General features: G+C 43.2%; 1 protein-coding gene across 1 annotated transcript in view; it reads left to right on the top strand.

The window, feature by feature from the left end:
• GALNT17 (polypeptide N-acetylgalactosaminyltransferase 17) overlaps nt 1-27,033 on the top strand; it is a 590,997-nt gene that overhangs the window by 251,132 nt on the left and 312,832 nt on the right. Inside the window, exon 3 of the mRNA XM_054495494.2 lies at nt 12,520-12,686. Within this exon, the coding sequence (XP_054351469.1) occupies nt 12,520-12,686 (167 nt within the window). The remainder of the gene's footprint in view (nt 1-12,519; nt 12,687-27,033) is intronic.

Below are 27,033 nucleotides of genomic sequence, written 5' to 3' on the forward strand. Positions count from 1 at the left end.
TTTCTTCCCTTTTAGAGAAAGCACTGCTATACAAAGCAGGGAACTATGGTAGAATTGAGGGTAAAAGAAGAAAATCCTTCTGGGCACAGTGGCCCATGCCTGTAATCCCAGCACTTGTGGGAGGCCCAGGCAAGAGGATTGATTGAGACCAGGAGTTCGAGACCAGCCTGCGCAACTTACCAATGCCCCATCTCTGAAAAAAAAAATCAAAATTAGTTGGTCATGGTGTTGTGCTTGTAATCCCAGCACTTTGGGAGGCCAAGACAGGTGGATCACTTGAGGTCAGGAGTTCAAGACCAGCCTGGCCAACACGGTGAAACCCCGTCTCTACTAAAAATACAAAAATTAGCCAGGCGAGGTGGTACACGCCTGTAATCCCAGCCACTCTGGAGGCTGGGACAGGAGAATCACTTGAGGCCAGAAGGTGGAGGTGGCAGTGAGCCAAGATTGTGCCACTGCACTCCAGCCTGGGCAACAGAGCAAGATTCCATCTCAAAAAATAAAAATAAAAAAAAATATGTATATATTTTATATACACTACAAAATATATATATTTTATATACACTACAAAATATATATATTTTATATACACTACAAAATATATATATTTTATATACACTACAAAATATATATATTTTATATACACTACAAAATATATTTTATATACACTACAAAATATATATATTTTATATACACTACAAAATATATATATTTTATATACACTACAAAATATATATATTTTATATACACTACAAAATATAATTTTATATACACTACAAAATATATATATTTTATATACACTACAAAATATATATATTTTATATACACTACAAAATATATATATTTTATATACACTACAAAATATATATGTTTTATATACACTACTATATATGTTTTATATACACTACTATATATATATGTTTTATATACACTACAATATATATATGTTTTATATACACTACAAAATATATATGTTTTATATACACTACAAAATATATATGTTTTATATATATTTTATATACACTATAAAACATGTTTTATATATATTTTATATACACTATAAATATATGTTTTATATATATTTTATATACGCTATAAAATATATATGTTTTATATATTTTATATATACATAAAACATATATATTTTATATATATTTTATATATACATAAAATATATATTTTATATATATTTTATATATATTTTATATATACATAAAATATATATATTTTATATATATTTTATATATACATAAAATATATATATTTTATATATATTTTATATACACTATAAAATATATTTATGTATGTTTTATATACACTATAAAATATATATTTATATATATTTTTATATTTATATTTATATGAAAAATATATATTTTATATTTTATATTATATTTATATTTATATTTATATTATATATAAAGTATATATTTTATATACATATATGTATATATTTTATATACATATATATATTTCATATATATATCTCCTTCTGATGATAAAGGGTTAGTTTGTTTGCCCATGACAGGCCCTCCTACTGTACCTTGGAACTGGCATATCTGGCTAAGGAAAGCTGAGCCCCACAGATTTTTGGCTAAAGGCAATTGCCTTGTCCTTGGAAAAGCAACTCTTTATGACTCAAAGAAAAATACATATTTCCCAGGTAGCCATGGAGCCAGTAGGTGATCAGTCCAAGAATAAAAAATGTCTTTGGAGAATATTCCAAAATAAATATTAATAGGAGCCAGGCTGGCAAAGAAGACATAGAGCTTTGTTGAGCCTAAAGTGCTTGGCAACAGAACCTGGGCCAGTCACTGGCCTATGACCATGGTGTTGGGGGGAACTCACACTGACAGTGATGTTCTCTGGATGTGTAGACTGAGTTCATCTCTTCCTGCCCTGCTTCTGAGGGAAGCTGTTAAAAGGTATGAATTCTCTCCCCAGCAAAAAAAAAAACAAAAAAATTCATTGTCCATGCACCCACAATGATATGGTTTGGCTCTGTGTTCCCACCCAAATCTCATCTCTAATTGTAATCCCCATGTGTCAAGGGAGGGACCTGTAGTCTCCACGTGTTGAGGGAGGGAGGTGATTGGATCATGGGGGCGGTTTCCCCCATATTGTCTTTGTGATATAGTGCGTGAGTTCTCAGGAGATCTGCTGGTTTTATAAGTGTTTGGAAGTCCCTCCTTTCTTCTCTCTCCTGCTGCCTTGTGAAGAAGGTGCTTGCTTCCCTGTTGCCTTCTGCTATGATTATAAGTTTCTTGAGGCCTTCCCAGCCATGTGGAGCTGTGAGTCCATTAAACCTCTTTCCTTTATAAATTACCCAGTCTCGGGAATAGCTGTGTGAAAACGGACTCATACAAGATCTTGCATACAATTTCTAGGAGTTTTGCAGGGGCTCCATAGACCACAAAATATCTCATGCTTTAAAGCAGGCTAAATCTTGATATGTGAACATTGCCCTAATATGACTAATAGGCAGGACACACTTGGATTCAAATACTAGAGTAGACAGTTTGTACGGGAGACTGCTCTGTGTGGGAACTGAGCTAATGAGGTGTGTTGTTGCTTCCTGGAAGAACTGCAGAGTTTAACTGGAGGAAATTAAACCACTCAGCAAAGTGTGCATTTTTCCTAATAATGAGAGCTCCAAAAGCGGGGCCTCGCACCTCTCAGTGATTCCAACCCCCATCTCATTTTGCAAGGTTCGCTGTTGCCAAAAATGATACCACTCTTTCCCGAGATTATAGGGAAGCCTTTATGAGGAGGGAAGCAAAAAGGGAAAATTGGGCTGGTTAATGCGCTTGACTCAAGCAGCTTTCAGAGTTTGAGCCCTGATTAGTAAATCAAGGGAGACAGAAGTGTGGTTGTGTTCAGGATGGTATCTTTTAAGTGTTGAGGTGCCATCACTGATGCTTTAATTGAGGTAGGAAATAAGTGATGCCTTTGATCATAAGAGAAGCAGAGGGAATAAATAGGAAAGGGATTTTCATTTGTTCATTCAGTAACCATTTATCTGCCAAGCATTGTGCCGGGCTCTAGGAGAACAGAAAGAAATAAGATCAGTCACTGTGGCTCGTGCCTGTAATCCCAGTGCTTTGGAAGGCATACGAGGAAGGATTGCTTGAGGTCAGGAGTTTGAGACTATCCTGGGCAACACACTGAGACCCCATCTCTCCAAAAAAAAAAAAAAAAAAATTAACCAGGTGTGGTGGTGCACGCCTGTAGTTCCAGCTGCTTGGGATGCTGAGACAGGAGGATCGCTTGCACCCCGGAGGTCAAGGCTGCAGTGAGCTATGATTGTGCCGCTGCACTCCAGCCTGGGCGACAGAGCAAAACCCTATCTCTAAAAAAGAAAGAAGATGCTGTAGCTCCTGAATGCCTGCACCCTTGGAGTGGGAATGACCAGAGTGAAGAGTGCCATGATGGCAGCCTGCAGAGGGACAGAAAGTAACAAAGGAGAAGTGCCTGATACAAGGCTGGGCTCTGGGAAGGCTGGGGCTGGAGACCACAGGAAGTGCCTAGCAGGAAGAAAGCAGTGTTGGGCAGATAGAACAGTTTGTGTGACTTGAGAGACAGCATTCTCAGTTCTAGGAAATAACAAATTCATAGTGGCTGGAGAAAGGGCAGGGAGAGGCGATGAGGTTGGAGAGACGGATCTGGCTCAACTTGGGTGCTAAGCAGGGAAATTTAAACCTAATTCTGAAAGCTTAGAATTAGGAGAGGCCGGGAGATCCTTTAAGTAGAGGAGTGACATGCTCACATGTGTACTCTAGAGAGGTCATTCTGGTCGCAGTAGGGTAAGTGGGATGGGGTTGGAGGCAAGGGACCAGTTAGGTGGCTTTTGGTGTCATTCAGGAGGTAACCGGTGAGGACTGGAACTAAGGCGGTAGAAATGGAGGAGAAGGGACGAATGTCATACAGAGATCCTGAAAATGGCAGAATCTGCAGGATGTGGTGACCGATGGGCATGTTGTGAGGGGTCATGACTTGAATCTGACTCCTGAAGAGACAGGGTGGTGGCCTTCAACAAAGACAGGGTGGTACAAAGAGAGCAGGTTTCCGTTTTTGGCATGCTGAATTTGGGATGTTTATGAGCTCTCCACGTGGAGATTTACAAGGGGGAGGTGAAGTTTCAGTGAAGGTCCAGGCTAGAGATGTGGGTTTGGGAGTTGCCAGGGTACTTGGAGCTGTAGACTTGCATGAGGTCACCCAGGACCCGTTTATGAAGAGAGAACAGCAAAGGGCAAAAGAAGGAGCTTGAGGATTTGGGGAATTGAAAGGGTAACCTGTGCAACAAAACCAGTGGCCAAGGAAGATCCCAGAGGAGAAAAAGCCCAGATGGGAATGGGGGAGGAATATTGAGTGTCTAGGATCCGAGAGGAAATAGCGATTATACAAGGAGAGGGATGGTGGTGTTGCATACTGCAGAAAGGATCATCAGCGATGGTGAGGTTGGGAAGGTCCCTCCATTCTGGCCACATAGAGTAGATGTCACTGGAAACTTTAACAAGAGCAGTTTTAGCAAAATAGGTTGCACAGGAGCCAAATGCTGGGTGAAGCCAGGAGTGAATGAGAGGTAAAGAAGGGAGACAGGGAGGGAAGGGAACATGGCAATTAAGCCAATTAAGGCTGTGGAAAAAGAGACTATTTACTTATTTTTTATTAGTATTAATATTATTATTATTATTTTTGAAACAGAATCTTGTTCTGTTGACCAGACTGGAGTGCAGTGGTGCCATCATAGCCCCCAGCAGCCTTGAACTCCTGGGTTCAAGCCATCCTCCTGTCTCAGCCTCCTCAATAGCCAACACCACACCTGGCTAATTTTTAAAATGTTTTTGTAGCAACGGGATCTTGCTTTGTTTCCCAGACTGGTCTCGAACTCCTGGCCTCAACAGTCCTCCTGCTTCAGCCTCCCAAAACTCTGGGATTATAGGCATGAGCCACCGCACCAACCCAATTTTTACTTAAATGAGGGAGTTGAGTAGAAAAGGTCGGCAGAGGGATAGCGAAGATGCAAGAGAGAGCATGATGGACGAGGCAAGGCTCCGAGGTGGGAGGAGGCTGGGATCCACAGTAAGGATGAGGGGGTCAGCCTTGAACTCCTGGATTTAGCTTCCATCAAGAGAGGAGGTGAAGACAAAGAATGGGTTGAGAGGTAGGTAAGCTTGTAGGAGGGAAGTGCTTCTCCCATTTCCAGTGTTCAGGAACCACCCAGAGAGCCTGATAAGCGGTAGATTGCTGGGCCCCACCTCCAGGGATTCTGAGTCCCTAGGTCTGGGAGGAGCCTGGGGATTTTTTTTTTTTTTTTTTTTTTTTTAAAGACAGGATCTCGCTCCATCACTCAGGCTGGAGTGCAGAGGAGCGATATTGACTCACTGCAATCTCTGCCTCCCGGACTCAAGGGATCCTCCCACCTCAGCCTCCTGAGTAGCTGGGACTACAGGCGTGTGCCACCATGCCCAGCTGATTTTTATATTTCTTGGTAGAGGTGGGATTTCACCATGTTGGCCAGGCTGGTCTCGAACTCCTGACCTCAGGTGGTCTGCCTTCTCAGCCTCCCAAAGTGCTGGGATTCCAGGTGTGAGCCACCACGCCTGGCGTGGTCCTAGGGATTTTTATTTCTAACAAGCTCCCAGACAATGCTGTTGCAGATGCTACAGACCTGTGGACCACATGTGGAAATTAGGGCTGATGGTATTGATTTCTCTGTGGAGTAGGAGGCACAATCCCTTGCAGTCAGGGAGGTTGGCCCAAGGAACTTGGCAAAAGTTAGAGGACAGTGAAGGGTAATGAAATCCAGGGTTCTGACCTAGAACAGAAAGAAGCCTGCAGAGCAGCCCAGGTGCGGGTGCTCAGGCCTGGAATCCCAGCACTTTGAGAGGCCGAGGCTGGCGGATCACCTGAGGACAGGAGTTCGAGACCAGCCTGGCTGACATGGTTCAACCCCATCTTTACTAAAAATGTAAAAATTAGCTGGGTGTGGTGGTGCATGCCTGTAATCCCAGCTAATCAGGAGGCTGAGGCAGGAGAATCGTTTGAACCTGGGAGGTGGAGGTTGCAGTGAGCTGAGATCACGCCATGGCACTCCAGCCTGGGCTACAGAGCAAGACTCCGTCTCAAAAAAAAGAAAAGAAAAGAAAAGAAACCTGCAGAGCAAAGACTGGAGCCCCTGGAGGTGTCTCCTTTGCAGCTGCATGAATGTGAGACTTGGTCCTGCATCCTGCAGTGTCAGCTGTGTGAGAAAAGGGGAGAAGAGGCAAGTGGGTGGTTCTGTCTAGAGCTGGGGTCCTTCAGCACTTGTGGGAAAGAAAGGCAGAGGGACAGGAGAACTGTGGGGTTGGCAAAAGGCAGAGCCTGGTTGAAGGAAGTATGGAGAGTCCAGTTGGACTGGACGAACATGAAACCAGGGAAGGGCTAATAGATTAAAAAAACGAAACAATGACTAGGCGTGGTGGCTCACACCTGTAATCCCAGCACTTTGGGAGGCCAAGGCGGGCAGATTGCCTGAGGTCAGGAGTTCAAGACCAGCCTGGACAACATGGTGAAACCTCATCTGTAATAAAAATACAAAAATTAGCTGGGTGTGGTGGCAGGTGTCTGTAATCCCAGCTACTTGGGAGGTTGAGGCAGAAGAATCACTTGAACCCAGGGGGCAGAGGGTGCAGTGAGCTGAGATCACGCCATTGCACTCTAGCCTGGGCCACAAAAGCAAGACTCCATCTCAAAAAAACAAAAACAAAACAAAACAAACAAGTGTCCCAGGGCCTGGAAGTCTAAGAGTAAGGGTTTTGGGACTACGAGGCTGGAGAACTGGGATGAAGAGAGATTATGACTGTTGAAGTCAAAGGTGGTCCAAGTGTAGCTGTTCTGGGTGTCAGTGAGGTCCAGGACAAGCCATGGGAGTTTGAGATAATTGCACTGCAGTAACCAAAACGAGGTGGTTCTCCTGGGCATCCCTGGGTGTGGGGTCAGAGGCTCTTGAAGTGGTGACAGGAAGGAGAGATTGCAATGACAAGGTTCTGATGAGGTGTGACACCGCAATCTGGTGTAATCTTCTTTTCCAAACCAAAGGGCAGTGTGTTTATTCGCGTCCCCTAGAGAAAGAGAAGGAATTGGGCAGGGGCGGGATGCGGGGGTAGAGAGAATGAATTTTTTTATTTTTCCCATATTTTATTGTGTTAAAACATACATAACATAAAATTTACCATCCTAACGATTTTTAAGTAGTTCGCTGGCATTAAGCACATTTCATTGTCATGTAACTGCCACCACCATCTATCTCCAGGACGTTTTCCTCATCTGAAACAAAAACACTGCACCCAGTCACAATAATTTCCCATTCCCCCTTCCCTGTCCCCTGATAACCTCTTTTCTACTTTCTATCTATGAATTGGACCATTCTAGGTAACTCCTGTAAGTAGAATCATACAGGATTTGTGTTTTGTGATTAGCTTATTTCACCTAGTAATCCTCGAAGTTCATCCATGTGGTCGTATATTGCAGAATTTCCTTCCTTTTTAAAACTGGATAACATTCCATTTTATATATACACAGCCATCCCTTGGTATCTGAAGGGGATTGGCTCCAGACCCCCCTTGGATACCAAAATCCTTGGAAGCTCAAGGAAATCCTTCACATAAAATGACATAATATTTGTACATAAACTACGCACATCTTCACATATACTTTAAATCATCTCTAGATAACTTATAATACCTAATGCAGTATAAATGTCATGTAAATAATTGTTACGCTTATTGATTTTGTATCATTATTATTATTGTTATTGAGACTGAGTCTTGCTCTGTCGCCCAGACTGGAGTGCAGTGGTACGGTCATAGCTCACTGTAACCCTGAAGTCCTGGGCTCAAGCAGTCCTCCCACCTCAGGCTCCTGAGTAGCTGAAACTGCAGGCATGTGCCACCATGCCTGGCTAATTTTTACTTTTAGAGATGGGGTCTCACTATGTTCCCCAAGCTGGTCTTGAACTCCTGGCCTCTAGCACTCTTCCCGCCTTGGCCTCCCAAATAGTTAAGGCTACAGGTGTGAGTTGCTATGCTTGGCTCTATGTTTTTTTTTTTATCTTGATTTTGGGGATATTTTCCCTCTGTCATTGGTTGAATATGAAAATACAGAACCTGTGGATTAGGAAGGCTGACTCTATATACTACATTTTGTTGATACATGCGTCTGTTGATGAACACCTGGATTGCTTCCAACATTTAGCTGCGAATAATGCTGTATGAACATGCGGGTACAAGTATCTCTTCAAGACTCTGCTTTCAGTTCTTCTGGGTATATACCCGGAAGTGGAATTGCTACTCTGTTGTTAATGGACCACCCACCATACTGTTTTCCACAGCGGCCGTAACATCCTCCCCTTCCACCAACAGCGCACAAGGGTTTCGATTTCTCCGCATCCTCTTCAACGCTTGTTATTTTCAGGTTTTTGTTTTGTTTTGTTTGTTTCTTTGTTTTTTGTTTTAACAGTAGCCATCTTAATGGGTGTGAGGTGGTATCTCACTGTAGTGTTGATTTGCATTTCTCTAATGATTAGTGATGTTGAGCAGAGAGAGGTTTATTTTAAGGACCTGGCTCACATGGTTGTGGTAACTGGCACATCCCATGTCCGCATGGTAGGTGGAGACCTTGGGAAGGGTGTCTGGTGGCAGAATTTGCTCTGGCAGTGGAAAGAGACGATGTGAAAATGGGTATGTCCACAGCATGCTGCAGTTCTCAAGGGTTTTCTCATTGTGTTGCAGCTACTCTGAGGATGTCAAGGTGGTGTTTTCTGACTCAAACTACCTTTTCCATCAGAATCCCACAGTTTCCATCCCATGTTGCCTTCCAGAGCTCTGAGAGTTTGAGGGTAGCATGTGGTGGAGAGGCCTGAGTGCCCAGAGAACACGGACCTTCATCAGCGGTAAAGACTTTATTAATTAATGCTCATGATCTTGTGCATGTTTATGGAGCACTTTGGAAATGAACAGGAATTAGCCTGGTAGGAATTTGCAGAGCCTCCTGTGAGGCTGTCATTCCATTGTGAGTCTAGCTCTTTACTGTGTAATCTCTAAAGCTTACAAGGTTTCTCCTGGAAGGTCGAGGAAGAGTGCCTCTGTGCTGAGTAGAGCTCTGATATCCCATTTCTCCCTCTGTTCTTGACCATGCAAGTCTAATTCAGTGAGATCTATCCATTCAGATCCAGCCTGGAGCTCACCGTCCCTACCTTCCTGGTCCACCTTAGCCCATCTATTACAGCTGTTGTAGATACTTCGGTTTGACACTTAGCATCTCCTGCATTGCATTGACAACTGCCTTGTTAGAAGTGTTTAATGTGCTTTAGCCCTCATATCCCAGAACTGTGGGTGATTGGGGTAGGGCAGTGCATGGTGATTGGTCCCATCCCTTGGGTGTGGCAGATGTTAGGGCAGAGACTGAGGGGCATCACTGCACTTGGGAGCTGGAGTTGAGGCGAGCAGCCAGGAAGGCCTGCAGATGGGCCACACAGTTTTGCCCATGTGAGCCAAGCGATACCGAGAAACCCAGGTGGACCCTCGAAAGGGGAGCGCTCGCCTTAGACAGACCTAAGAGACAAGGGCTGGAGGCTGAACTCAGGCCCAGTGGTCACCTACCTGGCCCAGCAGTCATCTGCCCAGCCGCCTGAGCATGCACAGTGTACCTTCCATATCCAGCCCCTTTAAGATCCTCTTCTGTGCCCCTGCCCTGAGGGATGATGGTGACGACAGAGTCAGGCCTTGGTGCACAGTGGCTGAAGTGCACAGTGGCTCATAACACAGGACTTTTGCAAGGCCCAGAGTGGCTGAGGGCAACCTTGGCTCCTCCCTGCCTGGGATTCTTCAGTTCCAGGGCTTGGGGGCAGAACACTCTCCCACATGAGCTTTATCCACATTCCCGCCAGTCTGATTAACCCCAGGGGAGGTGGAGCCAGCTTCTGCTCACCCACATCCCCCTTGAAGGGAAATCAAACCTGACCCGGCTCAGTGATACTATGTGGGAATACTTTGCACCCAGCAGGCCATGGGCATGGTGCACCTGGCTGCAGAGGACCTTCTCCTAGTTGGGGTTTTTAGGGCAGAGATGAAGAAATCAAGAAATTGGCTGGGTGCGGTGGCTCATGTCTGTAATCCCAGCAGTTCGGGAGGCCGAGGTGCGTGGATCGCTTGAGGTCAGGAGTTCAAGACCAGCTTGGCCAACATGGTGAAACCCCGTCTCTATTAAAAATACAAAAATTGGCCAGGTGTGGCAGCACACGCCTGTAATCCCAGCACTTGGGGAGGCCGAGGCAGGGAGATCACCTGAGGCCAGGAGTTCGAAACCAGCCTCCAAGGGACCCTCTGGAGTGCCCTTGTTTTGTGGACCACTGCACAGTCAATGAGATGATTCCTGCCAACTGCCCGTGAGCCCGTCAATTATCACTGTAATCTCCCTGGCAGCCCCCAGAAGTAGATTTACAGCAGCATGGTAAAAATGAGGCTGCTTGATCAATGCATCCCTGAACGATCTCCTCCAGGAGACACAAACACATATTGTAACAAAACTTTATTTTCTTCTGAAAATTGCCTACATGATTAATGCGGCCCGACATAGCCCAAGCTGCTCAGCGTAAGAAACAGCCGTATTTCTTGCTCCCTCTTCAGCTCTGCTTCTCTCTCACTCCATGGCTTCATCTGTTTTCTTTGTTCTGCTCCCTATTCCGTTGTGCTATATATTGTGCAGTCTCCCATAAGGAAAGGAAGGATGCATTAAAGTGCAGGTACCTCGGCACTCCATTCCACTGTGTTTCTCTTTGCTATTTCCAATGTGGCTTAGGCGTAAGCATAAAATGAAATTCCTCAGTGCTCCCTGGACAGACTCTCGGTGCACCTGTAACTGAGAGAAGCAGAGCACGTTCCCCGGGTACTAAATCATCTCTTACATCACCTGGAGCCATGGAGAAGGCCAAAGCTCTATGCTCTGGAGTCCAGACTGGATGAGAGGAATTCTTCCCTTTAATCTCTGCGCTCGGGCATATGAGGACTGCTGGGTATTCTGAGGGAGGGATGTCGCAGGTTGTCCTGTCTCCTGTCTCCAGGGAGGTTCTAGGACTTCCCAAAGAAGAGCTGGTGTACCTTAGGTTGCACACTCCTCCAGGTGTAGGGTCCTTTTCCTTGACTATGATTGTTGGCATGGGTGTTTTATTTCCTCTCCTAGAATGTTAGCTCCATGATAGCAGGAACCTCTAGTATAATATAATACGGAGCGCTTAGTGGGTTCAATAGATGCCTTCATTTGGGTTCCCCCAGAAACAGAGCCTGAAACAAAGGGTTTGAGTGCAACTAGTTTATTTTGGAGGTGAAGAGAGCATCACTAGGGGAGCGGGGAGTAAGACTGGGAGGGAAAGACACCCCCTCTCCAAAGGGTGTGTTATGAAGATTGCTCCTGTGGGTGATGGGGGCTTAATCCTGCTGCGGAAATTTACATTTAACCTGCTCTTGGGCTGAGGGAACTGGGGTATTTGTATTATGTTGGTGCAAAAGTAATTGCGGGTTTTGCCATTACTTTTAATGGCAAAACCCGCAATTACTTTTGCACCAACCTAATACATCAATTCCTGGTGTTCCTTTTTTGGGGGGCGGAGGGGGGGAACAGGGTCTTATTATGTTACCCAGGCAGGAGTACAGTGGCATGATCATAGCTCATGGTAGCCTTGACCTCCCGGGCTTGAGTGATCCTCCACCTCAGCCTTCCGAGTAGCTGAGAATACAGCCATGCACCACTGCACCTGGCTAATTTTAAAATTTTTTATAGGTACAGGATCTTGCTATGTTGCCCAGCCTGGTCTTAAACTCCTGGCCTCAAGCGATGCTCCCGCATCGGCCTCCAAAATTGCTGAAATTACAGGCGTGAGCCACTGCGCCGTGTCCCCGGTAGTCTCTAGTTGAGAGATTTAGGGGGTGGAGTAATTGCTTAGGCATCAGCAAAGAAGGTTTCAGGCAAGGAAATGGAGGGGCTGGAGTCAGAAGTTGTACCGGTGTGCCCTGAAGCTCAGGGCACAGGTAGGCGGCACAGGTAGATGTAGGTAGACATATGTCTGGGACTGATGCCTGGGACTCCCGTAGTGATGCTCTCTTCACCTCCAAAATAAACTACTTGCACTCAAACCTTTGTTTCAGGCTCTGTTTCTGGGGGAACCCAAACGAAGGCATCTACTGAACCCACTAAGTGCTCCGTATTATATTATAGTAGAGGTTCCTGCTATCACAGAGCTAACATTCTGACTCACCACCTGTAAGGTGGTGAATCTGGGGGAAGTGGGGCTGCATCTGTTAATGCTCTCCTCCTTAGGGTTTATTCTCAGTTCTTAGCCAAGGAGAAGCCTAAGGGAACCAGTGATTCACGCCTTGGGGCGACTGGATGAGGATTCAGCGAAAATCTTACACTATGTCCAGCTGCAGCACCTGAGCTTTTATCCTTCCTCTGACTCTGCATTTCCGATCTCTCCTTCCCCAGGTGTAAGGAGCTCAAGTACTCCAAGGACCTGCCCCAGATATCCATCATATTCATCTTCGTGAACGAGGCCCTGTCGGTGATCCTGCGGTCAGTGCACAGTGCCGTCAATCACACGCCCACACACCTGCTGAAGGAAATCATTCTGGTGGATGACAACAGTGACGAAGGTACAGGGGTGGCTGACCTGTGCACAGGACATGATGACAGCAGGGGGAAATGCCACTTTCATTCCAGCGTGAGCCCGAGCATCTGTGTCTCCTGGTCCCTGGAGCATATCTGGGGAATGGGAGATTTTTTCTTTTCTTTTTTTTTTTTTTTGAGACAGAGTCTTGCTGTGTCACCCAGGCTGGAGTGGAGTGGTATGATCTCAGCTCACTGCAACCTCCACCTCCCGGATTCAAGCGATTCTTCTGCCTCAGCCTCCCGAGTAGCTGGGATTACAGGCACCCGACACCACGCCTGGCTAATTTTTGTATTTTTGGTAGAGATGGGGTTTCACCATGTTGGCCAGGCTAGTCTCGAACTCCTGAACTCAGGTGATCCGCTCACCTCAGCTTCCCAAAGTGCTGGGATTACAGGAGTGTGCCACCGTGCCTGGCCCAAGATTTTTTTAGAGGAAGATATCTAGGCATACCCTGGTCTATTATTCCTTGAGTCCTCTAGAGCAGGGGTCCCCAACCCCAGGGCCATGGACCAGTAGCAGTCTGTGGCCTGTTAGGAACTGGGCTCCACAGCAGGAGGTGAGTGGCAGGAGAGCAAGCGAAGCTTCATTTATATTTACAGCCGCTCCCCAATGCTGGAATTACTGCCTGAGCTCCACCTCCTGTCAGATCAGCAGTAGCATTAGCTTCTCATAGGAGCATGAACCCTGTTGTGAACTGCACAAGGAAGTGATCTAGATTGTACCTCCTTTTTTTTTTTTTTAAGATGGAGTCTCACTCATCACCCAGGCTGGAGTACAGTGGTACGATCTTGGCTCACTGCAACCTTCACGTCTCAGGTTCAAGCAATTTTCCTGCCTTAGCCTCCTGAGTAGCTGGGACTACAGGCACACACCAACATGCCTGGCTAATTTTTGTATTTTTAGTAGAGACAGGGTTTTGCTGTGTTGGTCAGGCTGGTCTCGAACTCCTGACCTCAGGTGATCTGCCCTCCTCAGCCTCCCAAAGTGCTGGGATTACAGGCCATGAGCCACCGTGCCTGGCTGGTTGCAACCTTTTTATGAGAATCTAATGTCTGATGATCTGAGGTGGAATAGTTTCATCCTGAAACCATCTCCCCCGACCCCCACGTTCCATGGAAAAATTGTCTTCCACAAAGCCACTCCCTGATGCCAAAAAGGTTGAGGACCGCTGCTCTAGGGCTCATAAGAATCATTGACTGGCCATGGATCTAGATGAACTTCCTTCTTCTCATTAGCTAAAGTAGATGACACTGAAGAGCTGAATTCCTCCTCCACTCCCCACCCCACCCTATCTTTGTTGTCCTTCTCCAAAAAGCAAAATAAAAAATTCCATTCTGTGTTAGGAACTGTTTATCTACATTGGAATTCTCCTCTGGGCTACTGTGCCCAAAATGATCTTAAGTAGAAATGAGTGGTGTTTGCTCATCTTCTGGAATTCACTGCTACTAGGAATGATGGCCCAATGAAAACTGTACAACAGGCAAATATTGCATGTCAATAACAAAACTTCTGGGAGATCCTTGGAGATATTTAATAGTTGGACAAAGGCATGGCATCCAGGGCAATGGGGGTGGGTGCTGCTAATGGTGCCTTTGTGTTGGATCCCAACCTGCAAAATTCATTGTGCTCACTGCTGGGAGCCACCCCCACAAGCTCATGAGATAAAAGAAAGCCAGCTAGAGTGAGTGCCTGAAGGCCAAGAAAGCTTATCTTCTAAGCAACTACAGGATTAGGAGTAGGCTAAACCCCTTCCTTTCATCGTGCTGGGTAGGAGAGGGATTACCCTGCAAGCTGCTCCGTCGTCCGGAAGATGGTGAGGAGGAGGCAATGCCACGGGTCCTGTTTAAAACCGGATTATCTTGAGGAGCACAGGAATGAGCCTCTCCTATTTAATCAGCCTGGGAGCTGATGTCCCTGGCCCCTTCTGAACCAGCCCACTCTTCTGAAGGGCTTGGGTGCACCTGGGCCCAGTGGTTTGCCTTCTCTGGGACCTCTGGCTTACAGAGATGGGTCGTTTGGTGGATTTTTCACATCCTTAGTTTTATTTCCTTACCTTTGGCCATTAGTTGTCTATAGATTCTTCTAAACCTGTGAATGATTGTCCCCTTGTGAGAAGGAGGCTCTTTCAGTTCCTGGAAGCCTCTAAGTTGTGCAGCAAAGTCTCTTTCCTTGACATGCCCACGACTCTCTGCTCTGTGGCCTTTCTCTGCACCTACCACAGACCTCTTGCTCCAGCAGTCCTTCCATACATCCCTGCATATTTTCCCCAGGCCAGAAATCTCTTCTCTTGAACTCCCTGTTCCTGTGGCCCCCTTCATCGGCCTTCTAAGTCCCACCTGTTTCCCAGCTGTCTCCAGCAGAGCACTTCCTCAGAGAAGCCTCCTCTGATCTCTGAGTGGGGAAGTAAGACTGTGAAGGGAAGGCATCGTCAAAAGATTGGTACTGTGGGTGTCAGAGCTTAATCCCACTGGGGAGTATCCAGGAGCCAGTGTAAACCCAGACCTCAGAGTTAACTTGCTCCAAGTGCGAGGGAGCTGGGGTATTTATACACCTTTAAGATAATGAGGCCCTGGTTCTGTGCTATCTCAGCACCTTGCTACTAGCTGTCAAACTTAATTAGCATGCAGTGTGTCTGCACAGTGGACTCTCTGAACTGGATGGGATGTTTCCCAGGGCCTGGCTGGTGGTTGAAACTCAGTAAGTCTTTCAACAAGGGAGTGCATGATGAAGCCAGGTAGCACTAAGAAAAGTGCAGGTGTGAGCTAGTGGCAAAATGACTGGAGGTGGCCCAGGGCTAGAACACCCAGAGAGGAGCATGAACTGCAGATCGGGCTGGGTTGGGGTGAAGACTCACTGCCAATGGTGCACCTTCTCCTGAGGAAATCTAGGTAGAGTCCAGCCCAGGAGGAGGAAGGGAAGGTTAAGGCAATCTCTGCCATAACTCCAGCTCCTTGACCACAGGGATCTCCAGTACAGGGTTAGACACTTAGTGGGTTCAGTAGGTGTATTAGTCCCTTTTGTGTTGCTATAAAGGAATTCCTGAGGCTGGGTGATTGATTGACAGATTGATTGATTGATTTTGAGACAGGGTCTCACTCTTGTCACCCAGGCTGGAGTGCAGTGGTGCAATCACAGCTTGTTGCAGCCTCCACCTCCTGGGCTCAGGCAATCCTCCTGTCTCAGCCTCCTGAGAGGCTGGGACCACAGGCATATGCCAACATGCCCGGCTAATTTTTATATATATTTTTTGTAGAGATGGGGTTTTGGCATGTTGCTTAGGCTAGTCTCAAACTCCTGGGTTCAAATGATCTTCCTCTCTCAGCCTCCCAATGTTCTGGGATTACAGGTGTGAGTCACCATGCGTGGCCTTGGGTGATTTATTTAAAAAGGAGGTTTTATTTGTCTCATGGTTCTGCAGAATGTACAAGAACCATGGCACCAGCATCTGCTTGGCTTCTGGTGAGGCCTCAGAAACTTTTAGTTATGGCAGAAGGGAAGGGGAGCAGGTGAGTGTCACATGGTGAGAGAGGGAACAAGAGAGTGGTGAGGAGGTCCCAGACTCTGTGAGAACTTACTCATGTACCATGAAGGAGGCACCAAGCCACAAATGAGGGATCCACCCCCATGACCCAAACATCTCCCACCAGGCCTCCCCTCCAACATTGGGGGGTCACATTTCAACATGAGATTTGGAGGGGACAAATATTCAAACCATATTAGTAGGTATCTTCATTTAGTTTCCCCCAGAAGCAGACCCTGAAATAAACATCTTCAAGTGGATGGGTTTATCCACATCAAGAGTGCAAGTAATTTATTTGGGAGGTGAAGAGAGCACCAGTAGGGGACTGGGAAGTAAGAATGTGAAGGGAAAGCATCCCCAAAAGATTGGTACTGTGGGTGATGGAGCTTAATTTCACTGGGGAAATTCCAAGGGCCAGTGTAAACTCAGACCTCAGAGTTAACTTGCTCCAAGGGTGAGGAAGCTGGGGTATTTATACACCTTTAGCAGCAGATGTTTTAGTGTAAGAACCCCCTGGGACTCCACCCTGGAGGAAGTTCTGCTTCAGGAGGCTTGGGGTAAGGCTGAAAATTTGCATTTCTTAGAAGCTCCTATTTGATGCTTATGTAGCTTGTGTGGGGAACACACTTTGAGAACCACTGGGTTAAGCAACCATGCCTTGAGCCCTGTCTGTGAGTCCCATTTTAATGGTTCACATTTCAGGTCTACATGAAGATGTTTAGTGAGTAAGAAAATGGGAGGAGGAGGTATTTGGTTCAGTCAGACCATAAATCAATATCCATTCATCATCCTCCTCCTCTCCCAAATACCCAGGGGACCAGGAGTTGACGATATTAACATGATCTCCTTCTTTTCAGTTCCTGGTTCTGTTCTCTATGTTTTTTCCCTGGGCCAGAAATCTCTTCTCTTGAACTAGAAGAGGAATCTAATATTTTTCATTTTATTAAGATGTTCTTTGTAACTGGTATTATCGAGTTCTGTAAATGTTCTACATCTATTTAAAAAGACCCCCACACACTGTAATCATGGAATTGAATTCCTGCCAGACATCAATTTTGTGTATTCTGGTAGGCTATGAGTTTATTTTTTTTAAGTCTTTTTGATAATGGTGTTTTAAAATCTCCTTTTATAATGACTCTTCCTTCCTGTGTTCCTAATATTTGTTTTCTGGTATCTTGTTGTCAGTTTCTTTGGCAACTATAGATTTGTATCTGCATGGCTTCATTAATAGTGATGGTTGTTACCATTATGTAATGCTCTCTTTATCTTAGAAGCATACCCTGGTTTTTTTTGCCCTGAATTTAGTTCTTCTTACATTAATATTGTTGTTCCTGCTTGCTAGTTCACATTTGATTAAAACGTTTTTTTCCCAGCCTTACAATTTTGTTTTCTGATCTTAAAAGTAATGCATGCTCTTTGTTGGAAAATTCGAATGTATCAAAAAGCAAATATAATTGGAAAAAAATAAATACTGAAGAGACTAACCAGAGGCAACTGCTCATTCGCCCATGCCCTTACCCTCTTTAATGCACATTTTGCATAGTTAACATCAATAGTATAAACAAGTTAATGTTCTGCTTTTTCCCCCTGAAGTGTAAAGCATAATCAGTGCTCTGTCTTTATTAAAAAAGCTCTGCAAACATCATTTTAATGAGGGCAGATTGATCTATTCTCAGACTCACTAAGCTCTGGTCAAGATGGGCTCAGGAAATGGGTGTACAAAGCCAGGGCACTCTGGAGAAGCAGACAAGATGAGACTGCAGGTTTTCCTTTGTCAGGGAATTTTGTTTTTATTTTAAGTCATTTGTTTCGCTTAGTTTGAATATTGACATTGGCCTGTGTTAAGCCCAGGTAAGATGCAATTCTTTGTACTCTGTACATCCAGCTCAAATCATTCAGGCAACATTTGCCAGAAATCACTGCTCACCAAGTCCAGTGAGCATTTTGCTGCCCAGATCTTTTGGCACCATCTGGTATTGTCATGCAGCTTCCTTGATGGGGTGTATTGCTCCTCCTGGTGCCCCGACACTACTCTCTGCTGATTCTCCCCTAATCTTCTTTTTGCAGCTGTTCTCTTCCTTGGTTTCTTAGTCCATTTGTCTTTCTACAAAGAATACTTGAGGCTAGGTAATTTATAACAGAAAGTAATTTATTTCACTCATGGTTCTGTAGACTGTACAAGAAGCATGGTGCCAGCATCTGCTTCTGGTGAGGGTTTCAGAAGCTTCCACTCATGGTAGAAGAGGAAGGGGAGCTGGTGAGGTCACATGATGAGTGGAGAGAGAGAGGGGAGGAGGTGCCAGGCTCTTTTTAACAATCTGATTTCATGGCAACTAAGATTGAGAACTCACTGAATTCCGTAAGAATGGCACCAAGCCTTTCACGAGGGATCCACCGCCATGACCCAAACACCTACCACCAGGCCCCACCTTCAATGTTAGGGATCACATTTCAACATGAGATTTGGAGGGGACAAATCATATCACTTGGCCCCCTCCCTTCTTAAACTGGAATCACTCGTGATTCTCAGCATCAGGACACACTGGGCAGTCTCCTCCACTGTGTATGTTCTGACAGTTTCCCATTGGAATTGTCCAATGGGATCTACCACTCAAGCCCAGAACAATGTATCCTCTTTCCTGAGCTTCAAACCTGTAAGGCCTCTATCTCCCAGATGGTCATCCTGGGTCTTTGTAGCTCCATTGGTCCAATGATGAACTTGCTGTGTTTGCCTTGATCTTTGTTTGGGTGACTTGGATGGAGGAATTCGGGTGCACAGAGGTATCACAGCCATAATACTTGACACACTCCATCACTGGTTCATGCATAGCCATTCTTTATTTTTCCTCACTTCTGATTGAGATGTAATTCACATACCATAAAATATACTATAAAAATAAAATAGACCAGGCACTGTGGCTCACACCTGTAATCCCAGCACTTTGGGAGGCCGAGGTGGGCAGATCACTTGAGGTCAGGAGTTCGAGACCAGTCTGGCCAATATGGTGAAACCCTGTCTCTACTAAAAATACAAAAATTAGCTGGGTGTGGTGGCACGTGCCTGTAGTCTGAGCTACTCGGGAGACTGGGGCAGGAGAATCACTTGAACCTGGGAGGCGGAGGTTGCACTGAGCCGAGATCACACCATTGCACTCCAGCCTGGGCATCACAGCAAGACTCTGTCTCAAAAAACAAAAAATAAAGTATACAATTCAGCGATTTTCAGTATATTCAAATGATTTGCACCTATCACCACTACCTAATTCTAGAACATTGTCATCACCTGCAAAATAAACCCTGAACCTGGGAGTAGCCTCTCCCAATTCTACCCTTACCCCATTCCTTGCCAAATATTAATGTATTTTCTGTTATGATAAATTTGCCTCTTCTGGACATTTGATAATAAATGAAATCTACAACATGTGGCCTTTTTTGCAGGCTTCTTTCACTGAACATAATGTTTTCAAGGTTCAACCATGTTGTGGCGTATATAAGTACTTCATTCTTTTTATGACTGAATAATATTCTGAGTATAGATACAGCACATTTTATTTATCTGTTTATCAGTTTATCAGTTGATGGACATTTGGGTTGTTTCTACTTTGGGGCTATTAGGAATAATAGGGCTATGAATATTCATGTATATGTTTTTCTTTGGACATGTTTTCAGTTTTCTTGGATACATATCTAGGAGTAGAATTGCTGGGTTATATGATAATTCTGTGGTTAACTTTTTGAGAAACTGTCAAATTGTTTTCCACAGCCAGACTGTTTTTCACCTCAGCTGCACCATTTTGCATGATCACCATTAGTATACGAGGGTTCCAATTTCTCCACATCCTTGACAACACTTGTTACTTTTTTTTAATTATGGCCAATCTAGTGGGTATAAGGTGGTATGTTGTAGTTTTGATTTGCATTTTCCTAATGACTAATTATTTTGAGCATCTTTTCATGTGCTTATTTTTCATTAGTCTATCTTCTTTGAAGAAACATCTATTCAAGTACTTTGCCCATTTTAAAATTGATTATTTGACTTTTTAGATTATTGACTCATAATAATTCTTTATTCTCTTTATACTCATCTTTATCAAATATTCTGCAACTATTTTTTGCAAATATACTTGCAAATATTTTCTCTCATTCTGTGGGTTGTCTTTTCACATTCTTGATAATGTGTTTGGATGCACAAAAGTTTTTAATTTTGATGAAGTCCAGTTTGTCTTTTTTTCCTTTGGGTGCTTGAGCTTTTGATGTCATATCTAAGAAACTGTTGCCTAATCCAAAGTCACAAAGAATTGAACCTTTGTTTTCTTCTAAGAGTTTTATAGTCCTAGCACTTCCATTTAGGTTTATATCCACTGTGAGCTAATTTTTGTATATGGTTTGAGGTAGGGATCCAAATTCTTTCTATTTTTATTTTTTACATATATAGTTATCCCATGAGCATTTGTTCAAGAGACCAGTTTTTCCTCATTGAATGGTTATGGCACCCTTGTCTAAAATCAACTGACTGTAAATATGAGGAGTTATTTTGGGACTCTCAATACTATTTGATTTATGTGTCTATGCTTATGGCATGATCACACTGTCTTGATAACTTTTTCTTTATAGTAAATTTTAAAAGTGGGAAGTGTGAGACCTCTCACCTTGTTCTTTTTTCAAGATTGTTATGTCTATTCTGGGTCCCTTGCATTTACATATTAATTTTAAGACCAGCTTGAACATTTCTCTGAGAAATAACTGTTAGAATTTTGTTGGGATTGTATTATATGTGTAAATCAATTTGGAGAGTATTGTCATCTTGATAACATTAATGCTTCCAATCCATGAACATAGATGTCTTTCTATTTATTTAGGTCTCTAATCTCTTTCAACAATGTTTTATAGTTTTCAGTATACACATTTTACGCTTCCTTGGTTAAATTTATTTCTTAATGTTTTATTCTTTTTAATATTATTATAAATTGAATTGTTTTCTTAATTTCATTTTTGGGTTGTTTATTGCTATTGTATAGAAATACAACTTATTTTTGTGTGTTCATCTTGTATCCTTTAACTTTGCTGAACTTGATTATTAGCTCCAATAGGTTTTTTTTTGTAGATTCTATAGAGCTTTCTATATAGAATATCATGTTATCTTCAAATAGTGATAATTTTACTTATTACTTAACAATCTGAATACTTTGTATTTTTCTTGCTTAATTACCTCCTCTATTTATTTTTAAAAATGTATTTATTAATGAATATCTCTTTTCCTACCATGTCAAGGATGAGAACATTCACCCATGTACCTTCCTAAGGGTTTACAAAACCCTCTTCTGGAGAAGACGGCTAAGTCATGAGTGAGCTCAGTAAACATGGGACTCGCCATAGTGGGCTATTGTGTGGACCAGGTACTGGACTTAAAGCAAAAATCTGGACAGAATGGAATGGGCTTCTCTGTATTTGCTGCTTCTGATCTTATCAAGACCTACTGCCTGTCCTCAGGAGCAGGTCAAAGCAGAACATGTCTTGAGAGATATGAGATATGATACAGTGAATGTCTTCCACTGATCCGGGCAGCAGGCAGAAAGCCTGTAGTCAGAACATCCAATTATAGATAAGAATGGGTGCTATACTCAATCAGGCAATCCATCCTCAGCTTAAAATGAGGTACGTTTGCAGGAGCAGTGTTAGAAATGACAACTCTCACTGCATCTATCTGAAGTCACACTGCCCTGTTACGGGGGTCGACTTCTGTGGCTGTGCATTGTTGTCATCTTGGATCTCCCTTCACCATCTTTTTGCGGACTCTCTGACCCTCTTCTGTGCTGTCTCCTGTGCTTTTCTCTTGGTTTATGTTCTTATTTTGGTGAAACACAACACCTGGAAGCTTCTTAAGAGAGACTGCAAGGAAGAGAAAATCTTTCCAGTTCACTCATGCCTCTAAAGATGGCTTTAGCTTCATCTTTTAGGTGAATGATGGTGTCGTTGAGTTAGATGTTACCTTCTTTCAGAATTTTGATGGTTTTGCTCCATTATTGTCTCTCTTTCTTTGTTGTTGTTGTTGTTGTTGTTGTTTTAGAAGAACCAAAGGCATTCTGATTGCTGGTTTTTTGCATGTTCTTTTTTCCTTTCTGGAAGCCTGTAGAATCTTTATCTTGTCACCATAGTTTTAAATTTCACAATGATGAGCCTTGATATGGGTCAGTTTGCATTGATTGGATGGGGCATTCAGTGGCTTCCATCCTCAATCTGTTGTCTATCCATGTTCGGAAATTTCTTGGAATTTTAATTGATAATTCCTCCTCATTTTTTCTGTTCTCTCTTTCAGCATCTTTCATTATTCTAGTTTGGGGCCTCCTAAATTGAACCTCTAATTTTCTTATTTTTCTCTGCTATCTTATCTTTCTCTATCTGATATTTTTGCTCTGTTTTTTTTATTCTCACTTCAGTTTTTTTATTCTTCCCTTCTATCCATTTTTTATATTTCTGCTATCATAGTTTTACTTCCAAGTGATCATTTTTATTCTCTGAAAGCTCCTTTTATAACGTATTGTACTTTTTTATTGGAAGCAATATGTTTTCTTATCCCTGGAGGATGTTAATAATAATTTTTGTTTTAAGTTTTTCTCCCTGCATAGTCTGTTTCTAAAAGTTACATTTTTCTCATTGATGTTTAGTTTCTATCTTTCATGTTGGAGGCTTTCCTTAGATATCTGGTGAGTCTTTTCTGCTTATGATTATCTCTTAAATAGTGATTAGACAACCAGGGGCTGGGTGGAGGGGGAATGGGGAATTATTACTTAAGGGTATGGGATTTGTCTGAGAAGATGAAAAAAGTTGTGGAAGTAGATGATGATTGCACAATAATGGGTATGTACCTAATGTCACTGAACTGTACACTTAAAATGGTTAAAATAGTAAATTTCATGTTATGTCCGTTTTATCAGTTTTTAAAAAGCTGATCAGACATTGTGCACTTGAGTTGGACTTACTGGATTTGACAATAGAGTGATTTGTGTGTGGGCTGAAACAAGAAGTGGGAGTGGGGGCTGGACGTGGTGGCTCACGCCTGTAATCCCAGCACTTTGGGAGGCTGAGGTGGGAGGATCGCTTGAGGTCAGGCATTTGAGACCAGCCTGGCCAACATGATGAAACCCCGTCTACGCTAAAAATACAAAAAATTAGCTGGGTGTGGTGATGCATGCCTGTAATCCCAGTTACTCAGGAGGCTGAGGCAGCAGCTTGAGCCCGGGAGGTGGAGGTTGCAGTGAGCTGAGATTGCGCCACTGCACTCCAGCCTGGGCAACAGAATGAGATTCCATCCCCCCCACCCCCCAAAAAAAAATGTGGGAGTGGGAATTTAGTGATCAGTTTCTTTTCAAATAGCCTTCGTGCTAGTCTTCCTTATTCTGGTCTGTCCATTTTACTCCCAGTTCCAAAGGCACCTGCTGCTGCCAGTTCCATTGCCTCTTGAGTGTCCTCTGGTATATATCGAGTTGATTTCTCAGTTTTGGGCATTGTTAGCTTGGGATCATCTGTCACACATCTGTCACTTGGTTAACCCTCTGATTCTGCGTTCTAGCTTCCTCAGTTTCATGGCTGCTGTTGTCTTGTCTTGCATTTCCTCTGGCTGTGGAAGGTTATGGTTTTTGTTGTTGTTGTTTGTCTATTTTAGAAATCCTTTTACTGTAGTTTTTTTGGGAATTTTGACTAGTGGTCTCTGATTCATGAGTTAAATTCATCATCTTATTCTGAAAGTTTTATATTCATCTTTGAGAATGTTTAATATAAATTGATAAACTGTCTTCCAGGTATATGATAATGTCACATGAAGAGTATACGAAAGACTTTTTTTTCTCTGTATTCTTACCAACACTGAATTTTATTAATCTTTGCCATCTTTGTTGTTCTGATGCAGGGGAAATGGCATTCCATTTTTAAGTGTGCATTTAAAAAAATAGTATTGATGATGAATACTTTTTCATATGTTTAACTATATATTTTTAGAGGTTTGCCTATTGATGACTCCTTATCCCTTTTTTATTGGAGTATTTATCTTTGTCTTATTGATTTACAAGAACTTTTTATTTTATTTTACTTTAAGTTCTGGGATGCATGCACAGAATGTGCAGGTTTGTTACATAGGTATACATGTGCCATGGTGGTTTGCTGCAGCCATCAATCCATCATCTAGGTTTCAAGCCCTGCATGCATTAGGTATTTGTCCTAATGCTCTCCCTCCCCTTGTCCCCCACTCCCTGACAGGCCCCAGTGTGTGATGCCTCCCTCTCTGCGTCCGTGTGTTCTCATTGTTCAACTCTCCCTTATGAGTGAGAACATGCAGTGTTTGGTTTTCTGTTCCTGTGTTAGTTTGCTGAGAATGATGGTTTCCAGCCTCATCTGTGTCCTTGCAAGACATGAACTCATTTTTTTTATGGCTTCATAGTATTCCATGGTGTGTATCAAGAACTTTTTATATATTAAACAAACCTTTTTTACATCACTTTGCAGGCATTTCTCTCAACTTGTGCTTCTCACTTTAATTCATTCATAATCTTTTTTGGCAAGTATAAATTTTACATTATATAGTCAAATCCATCAGTCTTTTCTTTTTGATACCAAAGTCTTAAGAATGTGATTCATTATGCCTAGACTATACAAATATTGACAACTATTTTTATGAGTAAATGTTTCTTTCCAAAATAAATCCCAGACAGAGGAAATATTTTTATATAAAGTGTAAGAATTTTTTAACATAGAGACTGTGTCCCAAAATATGGTTATCTCAATTTAATAGTAAGTCTTTTAACCACCGATCTGAAATTCACTGTTTTTATCTGCTGAATTATTTAATATTTGGAAACACTGAAGCTGAATCACATGATGACTGATTGGTTATAAAGAGGAGGCAGGAGTCAAAGAGGACCCCCAGGGTCCCTGCTCAGGTGACAAGATGGGTATTGGTGCTTCTCATTAAGAATGGGATATGCTAAGAATTAAGAATCACAGGTTTGGGAAGGCGATGGACTTCACTTTTTGGATTTGTCAAGTTCCAACATCCTATGGAAATTTACTGTGCCTTTAAAACTTAGGTGAGTTGTAACTTCAGCCATCAAGTTTTCCTTAAACTACTATGAGAAGCTTCTTTGTTTTTACAATTAGTGTCCTCAATACTCTTTTCTTTTTCTTTTTCTTTCTTTCTTTTTTGTCTGAGACAGGTTCTTGCTCTGTTGCCTTAGGTGGAGTGCAGTGGTGCGATCTCGGCTCACTGCAACCTCCCACCTCCCAGGTTCAAGCGATTCTCCTGCCTCAGCCTCCCGAGTAGCTGCAATTACAGGTGCCCACCACCACACCTGGCTAATTTTAATATTTTTAGTACAGATGGTGATTCACCATGTTGGCCAGGCTGGTCTCGAACTCCTGACCTCAGATGATCCACCCATCTTGGCCTCCTAAAGTGCTGGGATTACAGGCGTGAGCCACCATGCCCGGCTCTCAATACTCTTTTATATGTCTTATTAATACTTCACTTTTTAAATTTACCTTGTTACGTCCTTTGTTGTAAAGCAGGGGTCCCCAACCCCCCGGGGCCATAAACTGGTCCATGGCCTGTTAGGGACTAGGCCGCACAGCAGGAGGTGAGAGGCGGGTGAGGGAGCAAAACTTTGTATTTACAGCCATTCCCCATTGCTCGCGTTACCACCTGAGCTCCATCTCCTGTCAGATCAGCAGTGGCATTAAATTCTTACAGAGGCATGAACCCTATTGTGAACTGCGCATATGAGGAATCTAGGTTGCGTGCTCCTTATGAGAATCTAACGCCTGTGATCTGTCACTGTGTCCCAGCACCCCCAGATGGGATCATCTAGTTGTAGGAAAACAAGCTCAGGGCTCCCACTGATTCTACATTATGGTGAGTTGTAGAATTACTTCACTATGTATTACAATGTAATAATAATAGAAGTAAAGTGCACAATAAATGTAATGCACTTGAGTCATCCTGAAACCATCCCTCTGCTCTGTCCATGGAAAAATGGTCTTCTACCAAAGTTGTTCCTGGTGCCAAAAAGGTTGGGGACTGCTGTTCTAAAGCAATAGCATGGGGAGGAAAGAGAGGAATAAAATCCCAGCCCAAACTTTAGCTATGTGGTCTTGGCCAAGGCACTTAACTTTTCTGACCTTGTGTAAGTTGGGGTAATAGTAGCTTTCATTCAGGGTTTTCATTGTGAGGTTTAGAGGTAATACTTGCAAGGCACATAGTGCAAGTCCTAACAATATCATAAAGGGTACTGTTGAGTGTGCTCATGACATTATTTGATTTGCTAAAACTCCAGTTCATTCATCGGTATTCGACTTGCATATCATCCACACTGGGAAACCATACTGAATTGCATTCATTTATCTGCCTATCTCTTAAGTGGTAAGACACTTGATGGTAAGACCGATAGCTTGCTCTGTGCCGTAATCCCAGGATCTAGCCCACAGCTAAATTACAGTAATTGCTGAATAGGTTAATTTCGATTGCACATGTGCAGAGATTTTTTTCCCCACTTCTGGAATTGTTCTGGAAGCTTTTGCATTTCACATTGTACATATTTTGGCTTGAATGCTACAGTTATTTTGGTTTGGGTGTCAGAAATTGCCTATCTCCCATCACCATCATTTGAGTTTCTTGATGATTTGGACAGTTGTACATCTTGTCACTAATACTTCCCTGTATGACAAGCATATCTGATCAACATCTTGTCTTGGTTGGTTGTATTCAAAGGTTGAAAGCAAGATGTCTGAAAACTTTTTGGAGTGGAAGGTTATACCCTCTGCA

The sequence above is a fragment of the Pongo pygmaeus genome, chromosome 6, assembly GCF_028885625.2.
Source record: "Pongo pygmaeus isolate AG05252 chromosome 6, NHGRI_mPonPyg2-v2.0_pri, whole genome shotgun sequence".
Classification (NCBI taxonomy): domain Eukaryota; kingdom Metazoa; phylum Chordata; class Mammalia; order Primates; family Hominidae; genus Pongo; species Pongo pygmaeus.